The sequence below is a fragment of the Thermobia domestica genome, chromosome 4, assembly GCF_964235325.1.
Source record: "Thermobia domestica chromosome 4, izTheDome1.hap1.1, whole genome shotgun sequence".
NCBI lineage: Eukaryota > Metazoa > Arthropoda > Insecta > Zygentoma > Lepismatidae > Thermobia > Thermobia domestica.
The window spans coordinates 245,227,919-245,253,408 of record NC_137457.1 but is presented as its reverse complement, the minus strand read 5'-3'; the positions used below and the strand labels follow the sequence as shown (position 1 = coordinate 245,253,408).

Here is a 25,490-nt window from a genome sequence, read left to right as displayed (position 1 = left end):
GTACGGTGGGTGTTGGTTGGAGTCCATCAACGTGAAACATTTTCCTCCCATAGATTGGTATTTAATGCCTGCCACTTGCTTTTTGTCCGTTATATCAATTCGTCGGCTGAAATAAATGTTTGAATATATTCTACACAAATCTCTACAATCTCTGGATGAATTTCAGACGGATGGTTCCCTTTCCTACATAATAATAGAAAAACAGTGCACAAAACGACTTTTCTGTCACATTTCAGTAGCTTGCGGGAAACATGGTGACTTAGTGTTTCAGCGATTATCCCTAAAACCTTGGGTCCCTGATGTGATACCCAGCCAAGTAATTTGTTCTCGACAACATCTTTTAGATGGGTTTTCCCTGTATAATACAGTTAGTTCCCACTTTCTCATTCCACAATTTATTCCCTCTTTATCATTCACTTCCCTTAATCAAGTGCCTTCCTTAGCCTAAAGAGCTTAAAACTAAGACGTTAAAATGTAAGATTTCATTTCAATTCATATTACGTACCACGTTTGAATTTTACTAGAGTGAACATAAGCAAAAACATGCTGAGCTATGATGACTGTGAGACGTACTACCCTTTGACTCATCTTACAATATTTTAATTACACACGAAGAAAACATTGGGATATTCAGCTCAAATTACCTTATTTTCTATTCTCAATTCCATCAGTATAAAGCTAGTGCGTAAACATTTATGCTGTATAAGAACAACTTCATCTATTGAAGTGAAAAAGTTGCTGAAGTATATCACCATCAACTTTTTCAGTATGCTGCTAACAGCATAACAGTTCTTAACGGTTAATGAGATATAGACCAAACTTATCAACTCAAAACCAACTACTTTGATTTCTCTATGTTGAAACAAAATACTTTTCAAAGATAAGAGATCAAACGATGGTAACTACCATATGTATCAGTGAATGGTGTGTTTTATGTGTGTATGTTATATCTTGTAATTGAACAATTTGGTACGTGAGAATAAATTTATTTTTTAATATACTTCTCATCATCGAGATATGCATTCTGCGGACATATTACTATACTGTGACGCAGAACCGACTGACACATTTCAAGGTGGAATCTTGCACAATAACATTTTAAAATTTTTTTCTGACCAGAACAAAATGATTTATTTAATAACTATACTTGTTTTGTTACAGTTTCATGGACCTAACGTCCTCTTCATCAGACATTGAGAAAAAACAGATGACAGCAAATCTTATATCTCCCTCAGCTGTTAGTTAGCATTTTCATTTATCATTAGGGATCATTAGGGATAAATGAAAATGCTAACTAACGCCTGAGGAAGATATAAGATTTGCTGTCATCTGTCTTTTCTCAGTGTATGATGAAGAGGAGGTTAGGTCCATGAAACTGTAAGAAAAATCGTATACTTATTAAATAATTAATTTTGTTCTGGTCAGAAAATTTTTTTGAATGTTGTTGTGACTATTCAGAACTATGGAGTATATTTAATATTGCACAAGTGTAATAACTTATATTGGTTGGCGTGGAAGGAATCGGAAGAAGAAAAAACGTTGACTTGTATGATCGACTGGGGTGAGGTATTAGAGCCATAATATCTGGTTGCCTAACTTTGTAGTTATTACGAAGCTAAATATGTCCATAAGGAAACGTAACTTGGAAGAAACCGTAATGTTCGTCTTTCCAGTTTCTCATGGGTTTGCACTTATTTGAAGCTTCATTTCTGACCTCCAACACATTACAAGTCTCTTGAAACTTCTTCATCCAAGCTAATATGGTGCGAGACGGAACGTTACAATGTCGATCAAAATTAAAATTTCGCACATCTAGAACAGACTTAGTTTCGTAACAACTATGAGCTTTGGTAACATGATATTCTATATTTCAATCCTAAATTGCGATTAATTATATAAGGTGGTGTTTGTTCCTCTTTTCGTAAACACTGTTTTCAACCAATATAAGTTATTTCGCCTGTGCAGTATTGAAGTTTCAAATAATCATCCGGATTGACGCCATCCTGTAGAATTGGGTAATACGTTGGTGGTTATATGATCATTGAGATATAACAATGAAACTTTCAATACTTTCGTTAATTTGTATACTGGTAAATTTCTGTTGAAAAGTGTTTACTTAAAACCTAAATACGAATGAAAACAGTAGAAAAGATATATAAATTGCATCAAATTAATTTACTGGGATGAAATAGCAACAAAACTAGCTAACACAAAGTCTTTTTATATTAGAAATAGGATAAGCAAGGAGAACTATTTATATGTAACTTCATTACACACAGAAAAACTAGCTGTATTGATTCTATACAATAGCTCTGTGTGGTACGAGCAATTTAAAATTTTTAACAAGCATGATGCTGCTTCAACGGATCATATTTTGGGGTAGTTTTAAAGAGGTATTCGGTATTAATACTACACGGCATGGAAAAACATTTTAGTAACATACTATCAATGTTTTCCTGTATACGTGTCCGAAACAATTATTTTAAAAGAAAAGTGTTTTTCTTATTAAACAGATATGATTGTTATGAGGGGTAATGAAGTGTGTAATATACGGTTTACATGTGGTTACGAGAATCAAAATATAGTCGAAAGCGAAGAGCAACATAGTAGACCTAACAACAACAAATGGCATTCTTGATGTCATGAAACTAAAATTGAATTTTTGATTTGTTATTAATTTTTCTTACAAACGCTTTAAAAATAATAATCTAGCTTGACGCCACATCCACTTTAGTTTGTTAACAGTTCTCCGTATGAAGGAGCAGCAACAGAGTACTATCGATTGTTATATATTTTACGATTCTTAACAGTGGCGATTGTAACATGATAAATATTTTAACGTTTCACTACTACACAGTTGTTGCAGAATAACTTTGGAGTAAAAAAAAACTACCTCAAATAGGCAACAACGTTTTATAGAGGTGATACTACAGGTGAATTAACAACAATATTACTATCCTTGCTTAAATGCATTGATTTTTATTCAATCTTATATATCAAATCAAACTCATTTATTTGTTGACCTAATAAAATATAGTAAAACGAATTGACATTGGATTATCCACCACTTATTCAGATTCTTTTACATTTATTCAGATAATTTTACGTTCTACTGTATTTATTTTTATTTACTTTTCTGATACTGATATTCTAAAGCATGACGGAAACAAGTGATATGTGATACTACTTAAATAATGAAATACTAGTATTTTAATCTGATTTCATTACCGGATCTAGATATTCACGAAAAGGAATCTCACGAGAAGACCTAACTTTTGTGTGTTTGTGTGTGCGTATGAGATAGAAAGTTAATAAACAAAATTTCCGTTTACTTACCTTCTCTACCTGGATTTGAAGGCTAGGATCACCAGTGGGAGTAAAGCCACACGAATTTGTGTTTCCTGTTGCAACGCTTCTTGTTGCGTTTTTTCGTGAAACAGATAAGCCACCAGTGGCTGGTGTCACTTTATTGTCGCCAGATTTTTTGTTTGCTTTTCTTATATCTTTTAAGTCAGCTTCTGAGAAATTCTGGAAATATTGATTTCAACACTCTTGTTAGATCTAAACAAAAAGTATAATTAATAGGAATTATATAGAACAGCTTCACTTTGGAGACAGTAGCTTTGTTTCTAGTTTTGCCAGTGGAAGGAGGTTACTTGTGTTCTGCAACGTATCATTTTCACATCTTGTGTTACATAGGTACTTTATTATTATAAAATTTATTTAAAACATGGATTTTAAACACGTGTTTTTTTGCAGGTATACATATGAAACGATGAATCTGAAGAAATTGGATATAGTTTTAAATATTCGAATACAATACGTTAAGAAATGGAAACCACTAGTAAACTTGGGCGAGATAATCACTCTAGCTACCTTGTGCATGTAAGAAATTTTAAAAGTATGCTATTCATAAGCACGTTCACACTTTCATGGGATATTAACCATACATAGGCACAGTTGAGGTCACTGTTATCCGTTAGTATATTAACGGATTGATTTCATGAACAAACATTCTCGAGATAATCACTCAAGCTATTTTTGCGAAAAGCAGATTTAAAAATTCCTTTTGTGTATGGAATATAAACTATTGTTAATCACCGTTAAAGCCGTCGTGATCCGTTAAATCGTTAACACATTGTATACATTAGCAAACTGGGGCAATGTAGACACTCAAGAAAGATATTATGAAAATCGGAATTTAAAAAAGAATGCGTCCGTTGAAGGGTTGTCATGCGAAGCAACGGGCGGACGTACCTACTAATAACAATCTTAGTAAGTCTCAGTTGGTGATATTAATAAACTTTAAAATATTTTTAAAGGAAATATACCCCACAACGAGACATATGCTAATCGATACACGTCATTGAACTAAACAAAGTTCTGACTATTTATACCAGTACAAGGAAGAATCACAAAAGTGACTATTTAATTTATTTTTGAATGCGAAGCAATCCAATCATGAAAATGTACTTTTTATGTATATGATATCACACTAAAAATTCATATAGTCACTACGGCAGTGCAGATATTTACTCCAGAGGAATGAATTAGTCCGCAAGGAGGACGAATCTGCCATCACTGTTGCAGAAATATTTTATTCATAAGTCAGTTAGCAGCCTGCATTCAGAGTGTCAAACATCTTCGAATGTATTTCTTCAGAAATACAGAAAGATGGTAGTTAACGGGACTAGATCGGGAATTTGTACGGTGGGTGTTGGTTGGAGTCCATCAACGTGAAACATTTTCCTCCCATAGATTGGTATTTAATGCCTGCCACTTGCTTTTTGTCCGTTATATCAATTCGTCGGCTGAAATAAATATTTGAATATATTCTACACAAATCTCTACAATCTCTGGATGAATTTCAGACGGATGGTTCTCTTTCCTACATAATAATAGAAAAACAGTGCACAAAACGACTTTTCTGTCACATTTCAGTAGCTTGCGGGAAACATGGTGACTTAGTGTTTCAGCGATTATCCCTAAAACCTTGGGTCCCTGATGTGATACCCAGCCAAGTAATTTGTTCTCGACAACATCTTTTAGATGGGTTTTCCCTGTATAATACAGTTAGTTCCCACTTTCTCATTCCACAATTTATTCCCTCTTTATCATTCACTTCCCTTAATCAAGTGCCTTCCTTAGCCTAAAGAGCTTAAAACTAAGACGTTAAAATGTAAGATTTCATTTCAATTCATATTACGTACCACGTTTGAATTTGACTAGAGTGAACATAAGCAAAAACATGCTGAGCTATGATGACTGTGAGACGTACTACCCTTTGACTCATCTTACAATATTTTAATTACACACGAAGAAAACATTGGGATATTCAGCTCAAATTACCTTATTTTCTATTCTCAATTCCATCAGTATAAAGCTAGTGCGTAAACATTTATGCTGTATAAGAACAACTTCATCTATTGAAGTGAAAAAGTTGCTGAAGTATATCACCATCAACTTTTTCAGTATGCTGCTAACAGCATAACAGTTCTTAACGGTTAATGAGATATAGACCAAACTTATCAACTCAAAACCAACTACTTTGATTTCTCTATGTTGAAACAAAATACTTTTCAAAGATAAGAGATCAAACGATGGTAACTACCATATGTATCAGTGAATGGTGTGTTTTATGTGTGTATGTTATATCTTGTAATTGAACAATTTGGTACGTGAGAATAAATTTATTTTTTAATATACTTCTCATCATCGAGATATGCATTCTGCGGACATATTACTATACTGTGACGCAGAACCGACTGACACATTTTAGGTGGAATTTCGCACAATAACATTTTAAAATTTTTTTCTGACCAGAACAAAATGATTTATTTAATAACTATACTTGTTTCCTTACAGTTTCATGGACCTAACGTCCTCTTCATCAGATATTGAGAAAAAACAGATGACAGCAAATCTTATATCTCCCTCAGCTGTTAGTTAGCATTTTCATTTATCATTAGGGATCATTAGGGATAAATGAAAATGCTAACTAACGCCTGAGGAAGATATAAGATTTGCTGTCATCTGTCTTTTCTCAGTGTATGATGAAGAGGACGTTAGGTCCATGAAACTGTAACAAAAATCGTATACTTATTAAATAATTAATTTTGTTCTGGTCAGAAAATTTTTTTTTGAATGTTGTTGTGACTATTCAGAACTATGGAGTATATTTAATATTGCACAAGTGTAATAACTTATATTGGTTGGCGTGGAAGGAATCGGAAGAAGAAAAAACGTTGACTTGTATGATCGACTGGGGTGAGGTATTAGAGCCATAATATCTGGTTGCCTAACTTTGTAGTTATTACGAAGCTAAATATGTCCATAAGGAAACGTATCTTGGAAGAAACCGTAATGTTCGTCTTTCCAGTTTCTCATGGGTTTGCACTTATTTGAAGCTTCATTTCTGACCTCCAACACATTACAAGTCTCTTGAAACTTCTTCATCCAAGCTAATATGGTGCGAGACGGAACGTTACAATGTCGATCAAAATTAAAATTTCGCACATCTAGAACAGACTTAGTTTCGTAACAACTATGAGCTTTGGTAACATGATATTCTATATTTCAATCCTAAATTGCGATTAATTATATAAGGTGGTGTTTGTTCCTCTTTTCGTAAACACTGTTTTCAACCAATATAAGTTATTTCGCCTGTGCAGTATTGAAGTTTCAAATAATCATCCGGATTGACGCCATCCTGTAGAATTGGGTAATACGTTGGTGGTTATATGATCATTGAGATATAACAATGAAACTTTCAATACTTTCGTTAATTTGTATACTGGTAAATTTCTGTTGAAAAGTGTTTACTTAAAACCTAAATACGAATGAAAACAGTAGAAAAGATATATAAATTGCATCAAATTAATTTACTGGGATGAAATAGCAACAAAACTAGCTAACACAAAGTCTTTTTATATTAGAAATAGGATAAGCAAGGAGAACTATTTATATGTAACTTCATTACACACAGAAAAACTAGCTGTATTGATTCTATACAATAGCTCTGTGTTGTACGAGCAATTTAAAATTTTTAACAAGCATGATGCTGCTTCAACGGATCATATTTTGGGGTAGTTTTAAAGAGGTAGTCGGTATTAATACTACACGGCATGGAAAAACATTTTAGTAACATACTATCAATGTTTTCCTGTATACGTGTCCGAAACAATTATTTTAAAAGAAAAGTGTTTTTCTTATTAAACAGATATGATTGTTATGAGGGGTAATGAAGTGTGTAATATACGGTTTACATGTGGTTACGAGAATCAAAATATAGTCGAAAGCGAAGAGCAACATAGTAGACCTAACAACAACAAATGGCATTCTTGATGTCATGAAACTAAAATTGAATTTTTGATTTGTTATTAATTTTTCTTACAAACGCTTTAAAAATAATAATCTAGCTTGACGCCACATCCACTTTAGTTTGTTAACAGTTCTCCGTATGAAGGAGCAGCAACAGAGTACTATCGATTGTTATATATTTTACGATTCTTAACAGTGGCGATTGTAACATGATAAATATTTTAACGTTTCACTACTACACAGTTGTTGCAGAATAACTTTGGAGTAAAAAAAAAACTACCTCAAATAGGCAACAACGTTTTATAGAGGTGATACTACAGGTGAATTAACAACAATATTACTATCCTTGCTTAAATGCATTGATTTTTATTCAATCTTATATATCAAATCAAACTCATTTATTTGTTGACTTAATAAAATATAGTAAAACGAATTGACATTGGATTATCCACCACTTATTCAGATTCTTTTACATTTATTCAGATAATTTTACGTTCTAGTGTATTTATTTTTATTTACTTTTCTGATACTGATATTCTAAAGCATGACGGAAACAAGTGATATGTGATACTACTTAAATAATGAAATACTAGTATTTTAATCTGATTTCATTACCGGATCTAGATATTCACGAAAAGGAATCTCACGAGAAGACCTAACTTTTGTGTGTTTGTGTGTGCGTATGAGATAGAAAGTTAATAAACAAAATTTCCGTTTACTTACCTTCTCTACCTGGATTTGAAGGCTAGGATCACCAGTGGGAGTAAAGCCACACGAATTTGTGTTTCCCGTTGCGACGCTTCTTGTTGCGTTTTTTCGTGAAACAGATAAGCCACCAGTGGCTGGTGTCACTTTATTGTCGCCAGATTTTTTGTTTGCTTTTCTTATATCTTTTAAGTCAGCTTCTGAGAAATTCTGGAAATATTTATTTTAATACTCTTGTTAGATCTAAACAAAAAGTATAATTAATAGGAATTATATAGAACAGCTTCACTTTGGAGACAGTAGCTTTGTTTCTAGTTTTGCCAGTGGAAGGAGGTTACTTGTGTTCTGCAACGTATCATTTTTCACATCTTGTGTTACATAGGTATTTTATTATTATAAAATTTATTTAAAACATGGATTTTTAAACACGTGTTTTTTTGCAGGTATACATATGAAACGATGAATCTGAAGAAATTGGATATAGTTTTAAATATTCGAATACAATACGTTAAGAAATGGAAACCACTAGTAAACTTGGGCGAGATAATCACTCTAGCTACCTTGTGCATGTAAGAAATTTTAAAAGTATGCTATTCATAAACATGTTCACACTTTCATGGGATATTAACCATACATAGGCACAGTTGAGGTCACTGTTATCCGTTAGTATGTTAACGGATTGATTTCATGAACAAACATTGTCGAGATAATCACTCAAGCTATTTTTGCGAAAAGCAGATTTAAAAAATTCCTTTTGTGTATGGAATATAAACTATTGTTAATCACCGTTAAAGCCGTCGTGATCCGTTAAATCGTTAACACATTGTATACATTAGCAAACTGGGGCAATGTAGACACTCAAGAAAGATATTATGAAAATCGGAATTTAAAAAAAAATGCATCCGTTGAAGGGTTGTCATGCGAAGCAACGGGCGGACGTACCTACTAATAACAATCTTATCAAGTCTCAGTTGGTGATATTAATAAACTTTAAAATATTTTTAAAGGAAATATACCCCACAACGAGACATATGCTAATCGATACACGTCATTGAACTAAACAAAGTTCTGACTATTTATACGAGTACAAGGAAGAATCACAAAAGTGACTATTTAATTTATTTTTGAGTGCGAAGCAATCCAACCATGAAAATGTACTTTTTTATGTATATGATATCACACTAAAAATTCATATAGTCGCTACGGCAGTGCAGATATTTACTCCAAAGGAATGAATTAGTCCGCAAGGAGGACGAATCTGCCATCACTGTTGCAGAAATATTTTATTCATAAGTCAGTTAGCAGCCTGCATTCAGAGTGTCAAACATCTTCGAATGTATTTCTTCAGAAATACAGAAAGATGGTAGTTAACGGGACTAGATCGGGAATTTGTACGGTGGGTGTTGGTTGGAGTCCATCAACGTGAAACATTTTATTCCCATAGATTGGTATTTAATGCCTGCCACTTGCTTTTTGTCCGTTATTACAATTCGTCGGCTGAAATAAATGTTTGAATATATTCTACACAAATCTCTACAATCTGTGGATGTATTTCAAACGGATGGTTCCCTTTCCTACATAATAATAGAAAAACAGTGCACAAAACGACTTTTCTGTCACATTTCAGTAGCTTGCGGGAAACATGGTGACTTAGTGTTTCAGCGATTATCCCTAAAACCTTGGGTCCCTGATGTGATACCCAGCCAAGTAATTTGTTCTCGACAACATCTTTTAGATGGGTTTTCCCTGTATAATACAGTTAGTTCCCACTTTCTCATTCCACAATTTATTCCCTCTTTATCATTCACTTCCCTTAATCAAGTGCCTTCCTTAGCCTAAAGAGCTTAAAACTAAGACGTTAAAATGTAAGATTTCATATCAATTCATATTACGTACCACGTTTGAATTTGTCTAGAGTGAACATAAGCAAAAACATGCTGAGCTATGATGACTGTGAGACGTACTACCCTTTGACTCATCTTACAATATTTTAATTACACACGAAGAAAACATTGGGATATTCAGCTCAAATTACCTTATTTTCTATTCTCATTTCCATCAGTATAAAGCTAGTGCGTAAACATTTATGCTGTAAAAGAACAACTTCATCTATTGAAGTGAAACAGTTGCTGAAGTATATCACCATCAACTTTTTCAGTATGCTGCTAACAGCATAACAGTTCTTAACGGTTAATGAGATATAGACCAAACTTATCAACTCAAAACCAACTACTTTGATTTCTCTATGTTGAAACAAAATACTTTTCAAAGATAAGAGATCAAACGATGGTAACTACCATATGTATCACTGAATGGTGTGTTTTATGTGTGTATGTTATTTAATACAGTCCTTATATCTTGTAATTGAACAATTTGGTACGTGAGAATAAATTTATTTTTTAATATACTTCTCATCATCCAGATATGCACTCTGCAGACATATTACTATACTGTGACGCAGAACCGACTGACACATTTCAAGGTGGAATTTTGCACAATAACATTTTAAATTTTTTTTCTGACCAGAACAAAATGATTTATTTAATAACTATACTTGTTTTGTTACAGTTTCATGGACCTAACGTCCTCTTCATCAGACATTGAGAAAAGACAGATGACAGCAAATCTTATATCTCCCTCAGCTGTTAGTTAGCATTTTCATTTATCATTAGGGATCATTAGGGATAAATGAAAATGCTAACTAACGCCTGAGGAAGATATAAGATTTTCTGTCATCTGTCTTTTCTCAGTGTATGATGAAGAGGACGTTAGGTCCATGAAACTCTAACAAAAATCGTATACTTATTAAATAATTAATTTTGTTCTGATCAGAAAATTTTTTTTGAATGTTGTTGTGACTATTCAGAACTATGGAATATATTTAATATTGCGCAAGTGTAATAACTTATATTGGTTGGCGTGGAAGGAATCGGAAGAAGAAAAAACGTTGACTTGTATGATCGACTGGGGTGAGGTATTCGAGCCAGAATATCTGGTTGCCTAACTTTGTAGTTATTACGAAGCTAAATATGTCCATAAGGAAACGTAACTTGGAAGAAACCGTAATGTTCGTCTTTCCAGTTTCTCATGGGTTTGCACTTATTTGAAGCTTCATTTCTGACCTCCAACACATTACAAGTCTCTTGAAACTTCTTCATCCAAGCTAATATGGTGCGAGACGGAACGTTACAATGTCGATCAAAATTAAAATTTCGCACATCTAGAACAGACTTAGTTTCGTAACAACTATGAGCTTAGGTAACATGATATTCTATATTTCAATCCTAAATTGCGATTAATTATATAAGGTGGTGTTTGTTCCTCTTTTCGTAAACACTGTTTTCAACCAATATAAGTTATTTCGCCTGTGCAGTATTGAAGTTTCAAATAATCATCCGGATTGACGCCATCCTGTAGAATTGGGTAATACGTTGGTGGTTATATGATCATTGAGATATAACAATGAAACTTTCAATACTTTCGTTAATTTGTATACTGGTAAATTTCTGTTGAAAAGTGTTTACTTAAAACCTAAATACGAATGAAAACAGTAGAAAAGATATATAAATTGCATCAAATTAATTTACTGGGATGAAATAGCAACAAAACTAGCTAACACAAAGTCTTTTTATATTAGAAATAGGATAAGCAAGGAGAACTATTTATATGTAACTTCATTACACACAGAAAAACTAGCTGTATTGATTCTATACAATAGCTCTGTGTTGTACGAGCAATTTAAAATTTTTAACAAGCATGATGCTGCTTCAACGGATCATATTTTGGGGTAGTTTTAAAGAGGTAGTCGGTATTAATACTACACGGCATGGAAAAACATTTTAGTAACATACTATCAATGTTTTCCTGTATACGTGTCCGAAACAATTATTTTAAAAGAAAAGTGTTTTTCTTATTAAACAGATATGATTGTTATGAGGGGTAATGAAGTGTGTAATATACGGTTTACATGTGGTTACGAGAATCAAAATATAGTCGAAAGCGAAGAGCAACATAGTAGACCTAACAACAACAAATGGCATTCTTGATGTCATGAAACTAAAATTGAATTTTTGATTTGTTATTAATTTTTCTTACAAACGCTTTAAAAATAATAATCTAGCTTGACGCCACATCCACTTTAGTTTGTTAACAGTTCTCCGTATGAAGGAGCAGCAACAGAGTACTATCGATTGTTATATATTTTACGATTCTTAACAGTGGCGATTGTAACATGATAAATATTTTAACGTTTCACTACTACACAGTTGTTGCAGAATAACTTTGGAGTAAAAAAAAAAACTACCTCAAATAGGCAACAACGTTTTATAGAGGTGATACTACAGGTGAATTAACAACAATATTACTATCCTTGCTTAAATGCATTGATTTTTATTCAATCTTATATATCAAATCAAACTCATTTATTTGTTGACTTAATAAAATATAGTAAAACGAATTGACATTGGATTATCCACCACTTATTCAGATTCTTTTACATTTATTCAGATAATTTTACGTTCTAGTGTATTTATTTTTATTTACTTTTCTGATACTGATATTCTAAAGCATGACGGAAACAAGTGATATGTGATACTACTTAAATAATGAAATACTAGTATTTTAATCTGATTTCATTACCGGATCTAGATATTCACGAAAAGGAATCTCACGAGAAGACCTAACTTTTGTGTGTTTGTGTGTGCGTATGAGATAGAAAGTTAATAAACAAAATTTCCGTTTACTTACCTTCTCTACCTGGATTTGAAAGCTAGGATCACCAGTGGGAGTAAAGCCACACGAATTTGTTTTTCCTGTTGCGACGCTTCTTGTTGCGTTTGTTCGTGAAACAGATAAGCCACCAGTGGCTGGTGTCACTTTATTGTCGCCATATTTTTTGTTTGCTTTTCTTATTTGTTTTAAGTCAGCTTCTGAGAGATTCTGGAAATATTGATTTTAACAGTCTTGTTAGATCTAAACAAAAAGTATAATTAATAGGAATTATATAGAACAGCTTCACTTTGGAGACAGTAGCTTTGTTTCTAGTTTTGCCAGTGGAAGGAGGTTACTTGTGTTCTGCAACGTATCATTTTCACATCTTGTGTTACATAGGTACTTTATTATTATAAAATTTATTTAAAACATGGATTTTTAAACACGTGTTTTTTTGCAGGTATATATATGAAACGATGAATCTGAAGAAATTGGATATAGTTTAAATATTCGAGTACAATACGTTAAGAAATGGAAACCACTAGTAAACTTGGGCGAGATAATTACTCTAGCCAGCTTGTGCATGTAAGAAATTTTAAAAGTATGCTATTCATAAGAACGTTCACACTTTCATGGAATATTAACCATACATAGGCACAGTTGAGGTCACTGTTATCCGTTAGTATATTAACGGATTGATTTCATGAACAAACATTCTCGAGATAATCACTCAAGCTATTTTTGCGAAAAGCAGATTTAAAAATTCCTTTTGTGTATGGAGTATAAACTATTGTTAATCACCGTTAAAGCCGTCGTGATCCGTTAAATCGTTAACACATTGTATACATTAGCAAACTGGGGCAATGTAGACACTCAAGAAAGATATTATGAAAATCGGAATTTAAAAAAGAATGCGTCCGTTGAAGGGTTGTCATGCGAAGCAACGGGCGGACGTACCTACTAATAACAATCTTATCAAGTCTCAGTTGGTGATATTAATAAACTTTAAAATATTTTTAAAGGAAATATACCCCACAACGAGACATATGCTAATCGATACACGTCATTGAACTAAACAAAGTTCTGACTATTTATACCAGTACAAGGAAGAATCACAAAAGTGACTATTTAATTTATTTTTGAATGCGAAGCAATCCAACCATGAAAATGTACTTTTTATGTATATGATATCACACTAAAAATTCATATAGTCACTACGGCAGTGCAGATATTTACTCCAGAGGAATGAATTAGTCCGCAAGGAGGACGAATCTGCCATCACTGTTGCAGAAATATTTTATTCATAAGTCAGTTAGCAGCCTGCATTCAGAGTGTCAAACATCTTCGAATGTATTTCTTCAGAAATACAGAAAGATGGTAGTTAACGGGACTAGATCGGGAATTTGTACGGTGGGTGTTGGTTGGAGTCCATCAACGTGAAACATTTTCCTCCCATAGATTGGTATTTAATGCCTGCCACTTGCTTTTTGTCCGTTATATCAATTCGTCGGCTGAAATAAATGTTTGAATATATTCTACACAAATCTCTACAATCTCTGGATGAATTTCAGACGGATGGTTCCCTTTCCTACATAATAATAGAAAAACAGTGCACAAAACGACTTTTCTGTCACATTTCAGTAGCTTGCGGGAAACATGGTGACTTAGTGTTTCAGCGATTATCCCTAAAACCTTGGGTCCCTGATGTGATACCCAGCCAAGTAATTTGTTCTCGACAACATCTTTTAGATGGGTTTTCCCTGTATAATACAGTTAGTTCCCACTTTCTCATTCCACAATTTATTCCCTCTTTATCATTCACTTCCCTTAATCAAGTGCCTTCCTTAGCCTAAAGAGCTTAAAACTAAGACGTTAAAATGTAAGATTTCATTTCAATTCATATTACGTACCACGTTTGAATTTTACTAGAGTGAACATAAGCAAAAACATGCTGAGCTATGATGACTGTGAGACGTACTACCCTTTGACTCATCTTACAATATTTTAATTACACACGAAGAAAACATTGGGATATTCAGCTCAAATTACCTTATTTTCTATTCTCAATTCCATCAGTATAAAGCTAGTGCGTAAACATTTATGCTGTATAAGAACAACTTCATCTATTGAAGTGAAAAAGTTGCTGAAGTATATCACCATCAACTTTTTCAGTATGCTGCTAACAGCATAACAGTTCTTAACGGTTAATGAGATATAGACCAAACTTATCAACTCAAAACCAACTACTTTGATTTCTCTATGTTGAAACAAAATACTTTTCAAAGATAAGAGATCAAACGATGGTAACTACCATATGTATCACTGAATGGTGTTTTTATGTGTGTATGTTATTTAATACAGTCCTTATATCTTGTAATTGAACAATTTGGTACGTGAGAATAAATTTATTTTTTAATATACTTCTCATCATCCAGATATGCATTCTGCGGACATATTACTATACTGTGACGCAGAACCGACTGACACATTTCAAGGTGGAATTTTGCACAATAACATTTTAAAATTTTTTTCTGACCAGAACAAAATGATTTATTTAATAACTATACTTGTTTTGTTACAGTTTCATGGACCTAACGTCCTCTTTATCAGACTTTGAGAAAAGACAGATGACAGTAAGTCTTATATCTCCCTCAGCTGTTAGTTAGCATTTTCATTTATCATTAGGGATCATTAGGGATAAATGAAAATGCTAACTAACGCCTGAGGAAGATATAAGATTTGCTGTCATCTGTCTTTTCTCAGTGTATGATGAAGAGGACGTTAGTTCCATGAAACTGTAACAAAAATCGTATACTTATTAAATAATTAATTTTGTTCTGGTCAGAAAATTTTTTTTGAATGTTGTTGTGACTATTCAGAACTATGGAGTATATTTAATATTGCACAAGTGTTATAACTTATATTGGTTGGCGTGGAAGGAATCGGAAGAAGAAAAAACGTTGACTTGTATGATCGACTGGGGTGAGGTATTAGAGCCATAATATCTGGTTCCTAACTTTGTAGTTATTACGAAGCTAAATATGTCCATAAGGAAACGTAACTTGGAAGAAACCGTAATGTTCGTCTTTCCAGTTTCTCATGGGTTTGCACTTATTTGAAGCTTCATTTCTGACCTCCAACACATTACAAGTCTCTTGAAACTTCTTCATCCAAGCTAATATGGTGCGAGACGGAACGTTACAATGTCGATCAAAATTAAAATTTCGCACATCTAGAACAGACTTAGTTTCGTAACAACTATGAGCTTAGGTAACATGATATTCTATATTTCAATCCTAAATTGCGATTAATTATATAAGGTGGTGTTTGTTCCTCTTTTCGTAAACACTGTTTTCAACCAATATAAGTTATTTCGCCTGTGCAGTATTGAAGTTTCAAATAATCATCCGGATTGACGCCATCCTGTAGAATTGGGTAATACGTTGGTGGTTATATGATCATTGAGATATAACAATGAAACTTTCAATACTTTCGTTAATTTGTATACTGGTAACATTCTGTTGAAAAGTGTTTACTTAAAACCTAAATACGAATGAAAACAGTAGAAAAGATATATAAATTGCATCAAATTAATTTACTGGGTTGAAATAGCAACAAAACTAGCTAACACAAAGTCTTTTTATATTAGAAATAGGATAAGCAAGGAGAACTATTTATATGTAACTTCATTACACACAGAAAAACTAGCTGTATTGATTCTATACAATAGCTCTGTGTTGTACGAGCAATTTAAAATTTTTAACAAGCATGATGCTGCTTCAACGGATCAAATTTTGGGGTAGTTTTAAAGAGGTAGTCGGTATTAATACTACACGGCATGGAAAAACATTTTACTAACATACTATCAATGTTTTCCTGTATACGTGTCCGAAACAATTATTTTAAAAGAAAAGTGTTTTTCTTATTAAACAGATATGATTGTTATGAGGGGTAATGAAGTGTGTAATATACGGTTTGCATGTGGTTACGAGAATCAAAATATAGTCGAAAGCGAAGAGCAACATAGTAGACCTAACAACAACAAATGGCATTCTTGATGTCATGAAACTAAAATTGAATTTTTGATTTGTTATTAATTTTTCTTACAAACGCTTTAAAAATAATAATCTAGCTTGACGCCACATCCACTTTAGTTTGTTAACAGTTCTCCGTATGAAGGAGCAGCAACAGAGTACTATCGATTGTTATATATTTTACGATTCTTAACAGTGGCGATTGTAACATGATAAATATTTTAACGTTTCACTACTACACAGTTGTTGCAGAATAACTTTGGAGTAAAAAAAAACTACCTCAAATAGGCAACAACGTTTTATAGAGGTGATACTACAGGTGAATTAACAACAATATTACTATCCTTACTTAAATGCACTGATTTTTATTCAATCTTATATATGAAATCAAACTCATTTATTTGTTGACTTAATAAAATATAGTAAAACGAATTGACATTGGATTATCCACCACTTATTCAGATTCTTTTACATTTATTCAGATAATTTTACGTTCTAGTGTATTTACTTTTATTTACTTTTCTGATACTGATATTCTAAAGCATGACGGAAACAAGTGATATGTGATACTACTTAAATAATGAAATACTAGTATTTTAATCTGATTTCATTACCGGATCTAGATATTCACGAAAAGGAATCTCACGAGAAGACCTAACTTTTGTGTGTTTGTGTGTGCGTATGAGATAGAAAGTTAATAAACAAAATTTCCGTTTACTTACCTTCTCTACCTGGATTTGAAAGCTAGGATCACCAGTGGGAGTAAAGCCACACGAATTTGTTTTTCCTGTTGCGACGCTTCTTTTTGCGTTTGTTCGTGAAACAGATAAGCCACCAGTGGCTGGTGTCACTTTATTGTCGCCAGATTTTTTGTTTGCTTTTCTTATATCTTTTAAGTCAGCTTCTGAGAAATTCTGGAAATATTGATTTTAATACTCTTGTTAGATCTAAACAAAAAGTATAATTAATAGGAATTATATAGAACAGCTTCACTTTGGAGACAGTAGCTTTGTTTCTAGTTTTGCCAGTGGAAGGAGGTTACTTGTGTTCTGCAACGTATCATTTTCATATCTTGTGTTATATAGGTATTTTATTATTATAAAATTTATTTAAAACATGGATTTTTAAACACGTGTTTTTTTTTGCAGTTATACATATGAAACGATGAATCTGAAGAAATTGGATATAGTTTTAAACATTCGAATACAATACGTTAAGAAATGGAAACCACTAGTAAACTTGGGCGAGATAATAACTCTAGCTACCTTGTGCATGTAAGAAATTTTAAAAGTATGCTATTCATAAGCACGTTCACACTTTCATGGGATATTAACCATACATAGGCACAGTTGAGGTCACTGTTATCCGTTAGTATATTAACGGATTGATTTCATGAACAAACATTCTCGAGATAATCACTCAAGCTATTTTTGCGAAAAGCAGATTTAAAAATTCCTTTTGTGTATGGAATATAAACTATTGTTAATCACCGTTAAAGCCGTCGTGATCCGTTAAATCGTTAACACATTGTATACATTAGCAAACTGGGGCAATGTAGACACTCAAGAAAGATATTATGAAAATCGGAATTTAAAAAAGAATGCGTCCGTTGAAGGGTTCTCATGCGAAGCAACGGGCGGACGTACCTACTAATAACAATGTTATCAAGTCTCAGTTCGTGGTATTAATAAACTTTAAAATATTTTTAAAGGAAATATACCCCACAACGAGACATATGCTAATCGATACACGTCATTGAACTAAACAAAGTTCTGACTATTTATACCAGTACAAGGAAGAATCACAAAAGTGACTATTTAATTTATTTTTGAATGCGAAGCAATCCAACCATGAAAATGTACTTTTTATGTATATGATATCACACTAAAAATTCATATAGTCGCTACGGCAGTGCAGATATTTACTCCAGAGGAATGAATTAGTCCGCAAGGAGGACGAATCTGCCATCACTGTTGCAGAAATATTTTATTCATAAGTCAGTTAGCAGCCTGCATTCAGAGTGTCAAACATCTTCGAATGTATTTCTTCAGAAATACAGAAAGATGGTAGTTAACGGGACTAGATCGGGAATTTGTACGGTGGGTGTTGGTTGGAGTCCATCAACGTGAAACATTTTCCTCCCATAGATTGGTATTTAATGCCTGCCACTTGCTTTTTGTCCGTTATATCAATTCGTCGGCTGAAATAAATGTTTGAATATATTCTACACAAATCTCTACAATCTCTGGATGAATTTCAGACGGATGGTTCCCTTTCCTACATAATAATAGAAAAACAGTGCACAAAACGACTTTTCTGTCACATTTCAGTAGCTTGCGGGAAACATGGTGACTTAGTGTTTCAGCGATTATCCCTAAAACCTTGGGTCCCTGATGTGATACCCAGCCAAGTAATTTGTTCTCGACAACATCTTTTAGATGGGTTTTCCCTGTATAATACAGTTAGTTCCCACTTTCTCATTCCACAATTTATTCCCTCTTTATCATTCACTTCCTTTAGTCAAGTGCCTTCCTTAGCCTAAAGAGCTTAAAACTAAGACGTTAAAATGTAAGATTTCATTTCAATTCATATTACGTAATATTTGCTGTACCACGTTTGAAGTTGTCTAGAGTGAACATAAGCAAAAACATGCTGAGCTATGATGACTGTGAGACGTACTATTCTTTGACTCATCTTACAATATTTTAATTACACACGAAGAAAACATTGGGATATTCAGCTCAAATTACCTTATTTTCTATTCTCTCTTCCATCAGTGTAAAGGTAGTTCGTAAACATTTATGCTGTATAAGAACAACTTCATCTATTGAAGTGAAACAGTTGCTGAAGTATATCACCATCAACTTTTTCATTATGCTGCTAACAGCATAACAGTTCTTAACGGTTAATGAGATATAGACGAAACTTATCAACTCAAAACCAACTACTTTGATTTCTCTATTTGCTTTTCTTATTTTTTTTCCATCAGCTTCTGATGAATTCAGGAAATATTGATTTTAACACTCTTATTAGATCTAAACAAAATAGTATAATTAATAGGAAAGATAAAGAGCATCTTTACTTTGGAGACAGTAGCTTTGTTTTTAGTTTTACCAGGTGAAGGAGGTAACTGGTGTTTGGAAACCTATCATTTTCATATCTTGTGTTACTTAGGTAGTATAATTAACTAACTAACTAACTATGGCCAATGGAACGCGGAGGTTCAATGCCGCGTTCACAAAAGCTTTCACCTGACTTCTATCCTTAGCTAACTGCATCCAGTTTCTACTGTTTATTCCAATCTCTGCAAGATCCATCTTAATATTGTCCTCCTATCTGCGCCTAGGTCTTCTTAATGGTCGTTTGCGGATTGGTCTTCCCGTCTACACTTTGAAAGCGTTTTTACTTTCTTCGATTCTAGCTACGTGAATCGCCCACCTAAGGCTCCTAGACTTGACGACCCTAACAATGTTGGGTAAACCATATAAATTATGTAGATCTTCGTTATGAAGTTTCCGACATTGCCCATTCCCGTTTCTCTTGAGTCTGAATATTCGTCTTAGGATCTTGTTCTTTAATACTTTGTCTATGTTCTTCGCTCAGAGTAAGTGACCATGTTTCGCAGGCATACAGAACAACAAGTGGGATTATCGTTTTATATATTTTAAGCTTCAAATTCCTCGACAGAATTCGCGACGACAAGAGATTTTGAACCGAATCGTAAGACGAATTCCTTGTTTTTGGTCGACATTTAATTTCTCCATTAATATGATTTTCCACTGTTAATATTGACCCTAGATATTTGAAACTATCCACTTTATCAAAAGTATTATTGAATGTTTAACGCATCCATAATTTGCTGTATTCTGGTCCCGACGCACTTCCATGTATTTTGTTTTCTCTGCATTTACTTCTAAACCCATGTCTCTGCAAGCGTTTAATAAGATCTCTGCATTTCTTTGTATTGTTCTCCTATCATCCCCTATTAAATTTGCATCATCAGCATATGCCATAACCTGGTTAATACCGTTCAACTGTAGGCCATGGTTGCGCCTATGTAGGTGAATAAAATGAGGATGTGTAGGAAATGTACGAATACGAAATCGGAAACAGTTCATGAAAGTCCATATTTTGACTGTCTTCATCTTCTGTACTCTTATATAATAGTGTTTACATAAGTGACTTTCTGGGCATACTACTACAAGTAGAGTCGTTAAATTTTAACTTTGAAAAATCATATTCTTACGAAAGCGGATTATAAGAAAGAATTTTTGGAAATACGTATCGTAAAAGGGTGAGATTTTTTAAGTGCAGCGTATCTCGCAAATTTCCGAATTTAGTAAAACGAAACTTATCATATAAACTTTCCACTGTAAAACAAACAAACAAAAAACTGAAAATTCAACGTATAAAAAGGAAAAAACTAAGGGTGCACTTTCTTTAGTGTTCGAATTTCCCATTACTTATTCAAAAATATTTATGAAGTAAAGAAGGATTTCCTTGTTTCAGCTTTTTGGAAACTACATTTCTGATAGAGAAGGAGAATCAATTTATGTAATATTAATATTTCCCATTTCTTATGAGATTTGGGCATTTTTTTTTCTTTAGGTCTGGGTTCTTGCAGTTAAACAAATGAGAATACAAAGTGTATTAATAATTAGGTTCTTTTAATTGCTTTATCATGTTCACGTAGTTTAATTTTTTTTAAAAAAGTGTTTCACATTCTATTATAAACATTATTAATTTGCTGTAATTATTATTAAATAGAGACTAGCCCTCACTTGGGGGGCCAAGAGTTGATTTTGGGTTAAGTCATCATTTGCCGTCCGTGACATAATCTTTGATTTTAACTTAATTTACAATCAAGGCTCAGGTCTCAAAAATGTAGCATATCTAAATATATCTTTATTATTATTATTATTATTATTATTATTATTATTATTATTATTATTATTATTATTATTATTATTATTATTATAACTAATAATAATTATAGTTAATTCCAACGATTGCAGATATGTTAGTAATACTAAAACTGTTTTTAATTATGGTAACGAGTAAAAAGTAATTAATTACGAGGATAACAACTATTTGCTACGGAAAGAGTTGAATATGATAAATATATGTGTAAAAATAATTTACTTCAAATCAACACAAAGAATGAAAAATTTATGACGTATATAATTAAAACGTATACAATTGAACATCATTATGTTACTAATACGAGGTCAATGGTGTGGAAATAAAAAAATGCATTATGAAAGATCTGGGAATCACATTTGATGGGTAGTTTATATTTTGTCACCACACAAATTCTATCATGCAAACAGCAAGAAAGAACAATGGGTATCCATAAAAGTTAGATCTTACTCTTTGCTCAAGATTTTGAGATTAATCTCAAGATTGTGTGTATAAAAAGCGAGACAAGGTGACATCATTAGTGTTTAATCTCAGGTGCCTGAGTAAATGCTCGGAAATTACGAATCAGACTTTGATTTCTCATTTTTCGTATGCATAAAGTTGAGTATAATCTCAACCAGCTGACAATAATCTACAAATTTTGTGAACCAGCTCAGCACCTATTTCATTTGTCTTAGTGCGTTTGCACACGGCAACGATAATATCGGTGGGACCACCGATAATGTCGGCGGTGAAATCGACTTCAATGTATTCAAATCGTAGCTTGCACACACCACCGATATTATCGGCCGATCCTCCGACACGCAGATGCTGTCGGCCAAGCCCCCGATACTGTCGGCGGTATCGCCGACACCGATTTTGTCGGGGGCAATGTTTTCTTATGGTTGGATGCACACGCCACCGATAATGTCGGCCGGCCAGCGGGTTAGATGAAGAGAATGAGTGACAAGGCGCTGTGTATTTTTGTTTCGTTTCTTGTCTTTGGAATTTTGTTTCCATTTTTTCTATTACAATTGTATAATATTTTTATTATTATCTTGCCCTATAAACAACTTCGGAACAGCTTATTATTTTTTTACAGTCTCTGTTTTGGAGTAGCTAATTCCCTTTATTAAATAAATATAAAATGTGGGAAGTCTGAAGAGTACTGGTTTCCCTCTAAATAGCTATTACCAAATAGAATATAGCAAATATAGATAACCATTTCTTGATTATTTTCCTCTCCTTTTTATATTTTTGTTCTTTCTCTCTCTCTCACACACACACACACACACACACACACTCTTTGATGGTATATTTTTTAATCTATTAATGCTTCTAAATTTTAATACATTCTGGAAATTAATTTAAGCGTAATTTTCAGTTTGATACACTGTGAACATAAGCATATGGAAAAAATCCTGATTATTATTACTTTCTTTTATTTTCATCAGAATTGTGTGCAGATCACTTTTCCCGGTTCCACTCAATAAGCAATGATTGAATAGAATATTTGTTGACAAGTCAAAGTAGAATTATTATTATTTTGAAACGAAACCAGCACAATCAAACACTCTTTCCAAAGCTCCAAGGACAAGTTACTCATTTGGCATTTTCTTGATTGTGCTCTCAACAATAGGGATGTGACTTCATGCTTCACTTGTTGCAGATTTTTTCTCTCGTTTCCAAAACTATCCCAAATCCCCCTTTTTAAAAATAATTTGTGGAATGGCAATTGAAAACAAAGACCAAAGCTATGTATCCAAGTTTTCCCTCTCCCCTTTGTACCGAAATCGACCCCCTGATAGAGTTCTGCAGTTTAGCTACAGTGGCTGAATGAAAAGGTTGTGTATTATTGCATTCGTATCTTTCTAGTTTTGCTTAGATTTTTAGAGATGGCAGGAATTTTTCCATTCGATATTTTAACCCTTATTGAACTTGTGGAATGTAGACCTTGCATATGGGATAAGATAACAGACTCTTTCAAGGACAGAATTGAAAAGCAAAAAGCATGGCGAAAAGTTTATGCAAATCTTGCCCAGGATTTTGAGTTCATGGACAAAAAGAAACGAGAAACGACAGGTATGTATGCAACAGCGCAAATCTGTCTTCAACATTGGGGGGAGGGGGGGCGGGTAAGATCGTTCCCATATTATATATATATATATATATATATATATATATATATATATATATATATATATATATATATATATATATCTAGCGGCGATGTTCAAACTATTTCTGTAGTCGAGAAACAATGCTGTGGAGGATCAGGGGAGCAGAGTTGTCTTCAACATATGGGCGGACAGATTTGAGGCTTATTCTGAGTGGACATTAATTTCATCTCACTTTCCTTTCTGGCGATCGGACACAATCAAATTTCTCTCCCAAAAAACGCATTTCAAATCGGATTATTGGGGGGGGGGGGGACAATCTCCCCAGTTCCAAGATTGGAGGGGACATGTCCCCTTCATTCCCCCGGGATTTGCGCCAGTGTATGTATGGAGCAATGTAAAACAGAATTACTAATTCGAATCTTATCATTTAATCTACTATGACATTAATGTTAATTGCATGGAAAACAAAATAATATACATACAATATGTAACAGTGTTCCAACAAAAATTAAAACTAATATAGTTTGCAATGTACAGCAGCATCAATTCTCATCGAAACGAAAATAATATGTTTACAGCATATATTTAAAACAGCACTGTTAAATCTAAACATATTTAGACATAGGACTATTTTTTCTAAGTTTTGTACCGTCCTCCACACCTCTTCAGAACAGTTTTTGTAGTCCTTGTTTTAAAAAATAATTTTCCCAATTATTGTTTTTCTATTTGTTTTCATATATGGAGAGGATTTTTTTTGTGTGTGTCGCTTACTTCGCTCATCACCGGCAACGATATTGTCGGGGCTTCCACCGATATTGTCGGCGACGTGTGCAAAGTACGCCGACACCGACACCGATATTATCGGGGCTTCCACCGATATTATCGTTGCCGTGTGCAAACGCACTTACAGTGTGTGAGAGTGGCTCAAAATGGCTGAACTTATGGATGTGGAGCCAAGAAGAAAAGTGTACAAAGTTCGGAGAGTCTCTGATGTGTATGACTATGAATGTCTATATAGATTTCAAAACCAACATGTGCAATGGATGGCACAGCATTTGCTTGGGGTTTTACTGCAAACCAGCGATGGGACTCTGAATAATGAGAAGAGTTTTCTTGTGTTATGTTGGGAACCGTGGATTTTAAAATAGTCGTTGCAGATGGCGTTCCTCAGTTCACAGTATCAAGAACTAAATGGGAAGTTGTGGCAAACATTAAATGAAAAGCTTAACTTTGACTAAAATTCTCCTCAACCGCTACAAGGTTTCAGGATTCGAGCACTGTATGGCGTAAAAATATACGTTTCCCGGCGCTATAGAAGTAAGGTATTACACACACATTCTTAACAAGAAACCAGCTGAACATGGGGATGAATATATTAACAGAAGAGTAACTTTTCTTACTATTCTTGTTACTTTTTGTTAGTTTTTTCTACATTCTATCTATGTATGAGACATATAATTGAAGCTAGAATAGCTGAGGAAACAGCGCAGTGCCTAGAATGGCAAAACCTATCACATTGGACCCTTAACTATAAATAAATACAATAAATGAAAAATATATTAAAATAAATATAATAATTAAATAAATAATGATCTGAGGAGGAGCTACCTCTTGTTCTTTTGCAATTCTTAGTGAACACCATCTAAGGGTCAACGATACCTCGTCCACCTCCGATTTTAACATTTCAACATTTTAGATTTAA

The 25,490-nt window shown here is 33.4% G+C and overlaps 1 protein-coding gene across 3 annotated transcripts in view; it reads right to left on the bottom strand.

Moving 5' to 3' along the window:
* LOC145683953 (uncharacterized) overlaps positions 1 to 25,490 on the bottom strand; it is a 318,861-nt gene that overhangs the window by 191,240 nt on the left and 102,131 nt on the right. For all 3 annotated transcript variants that reach the window (XM_081755667.1, XM_081755668.1, XM_081755669.1), the window contains exons 2-5: positions 17,492 to 17,683; positions 12,772 to 12,963; positions 8,044 to 8,235; positions 3,337 to 3,528 (exon numbers count right to left, since the gene is read on the bottom strand). In XM_081755667.1, coding sequence (XP_081611793.1) covers positions 3,337 to 3,528; positions 8,044 to 8,235; positions 12,772 to 12,963; positions 17,492 to 17,683 — 768 coding nt within the window. The remainder of the gene's footprint in view (positions 1 to 3,336; positions 3,529 to 8,043; positions 8,236 to 12,771; positions 12,964 to 17,491; positions 17,684 to 25,490) is intronic.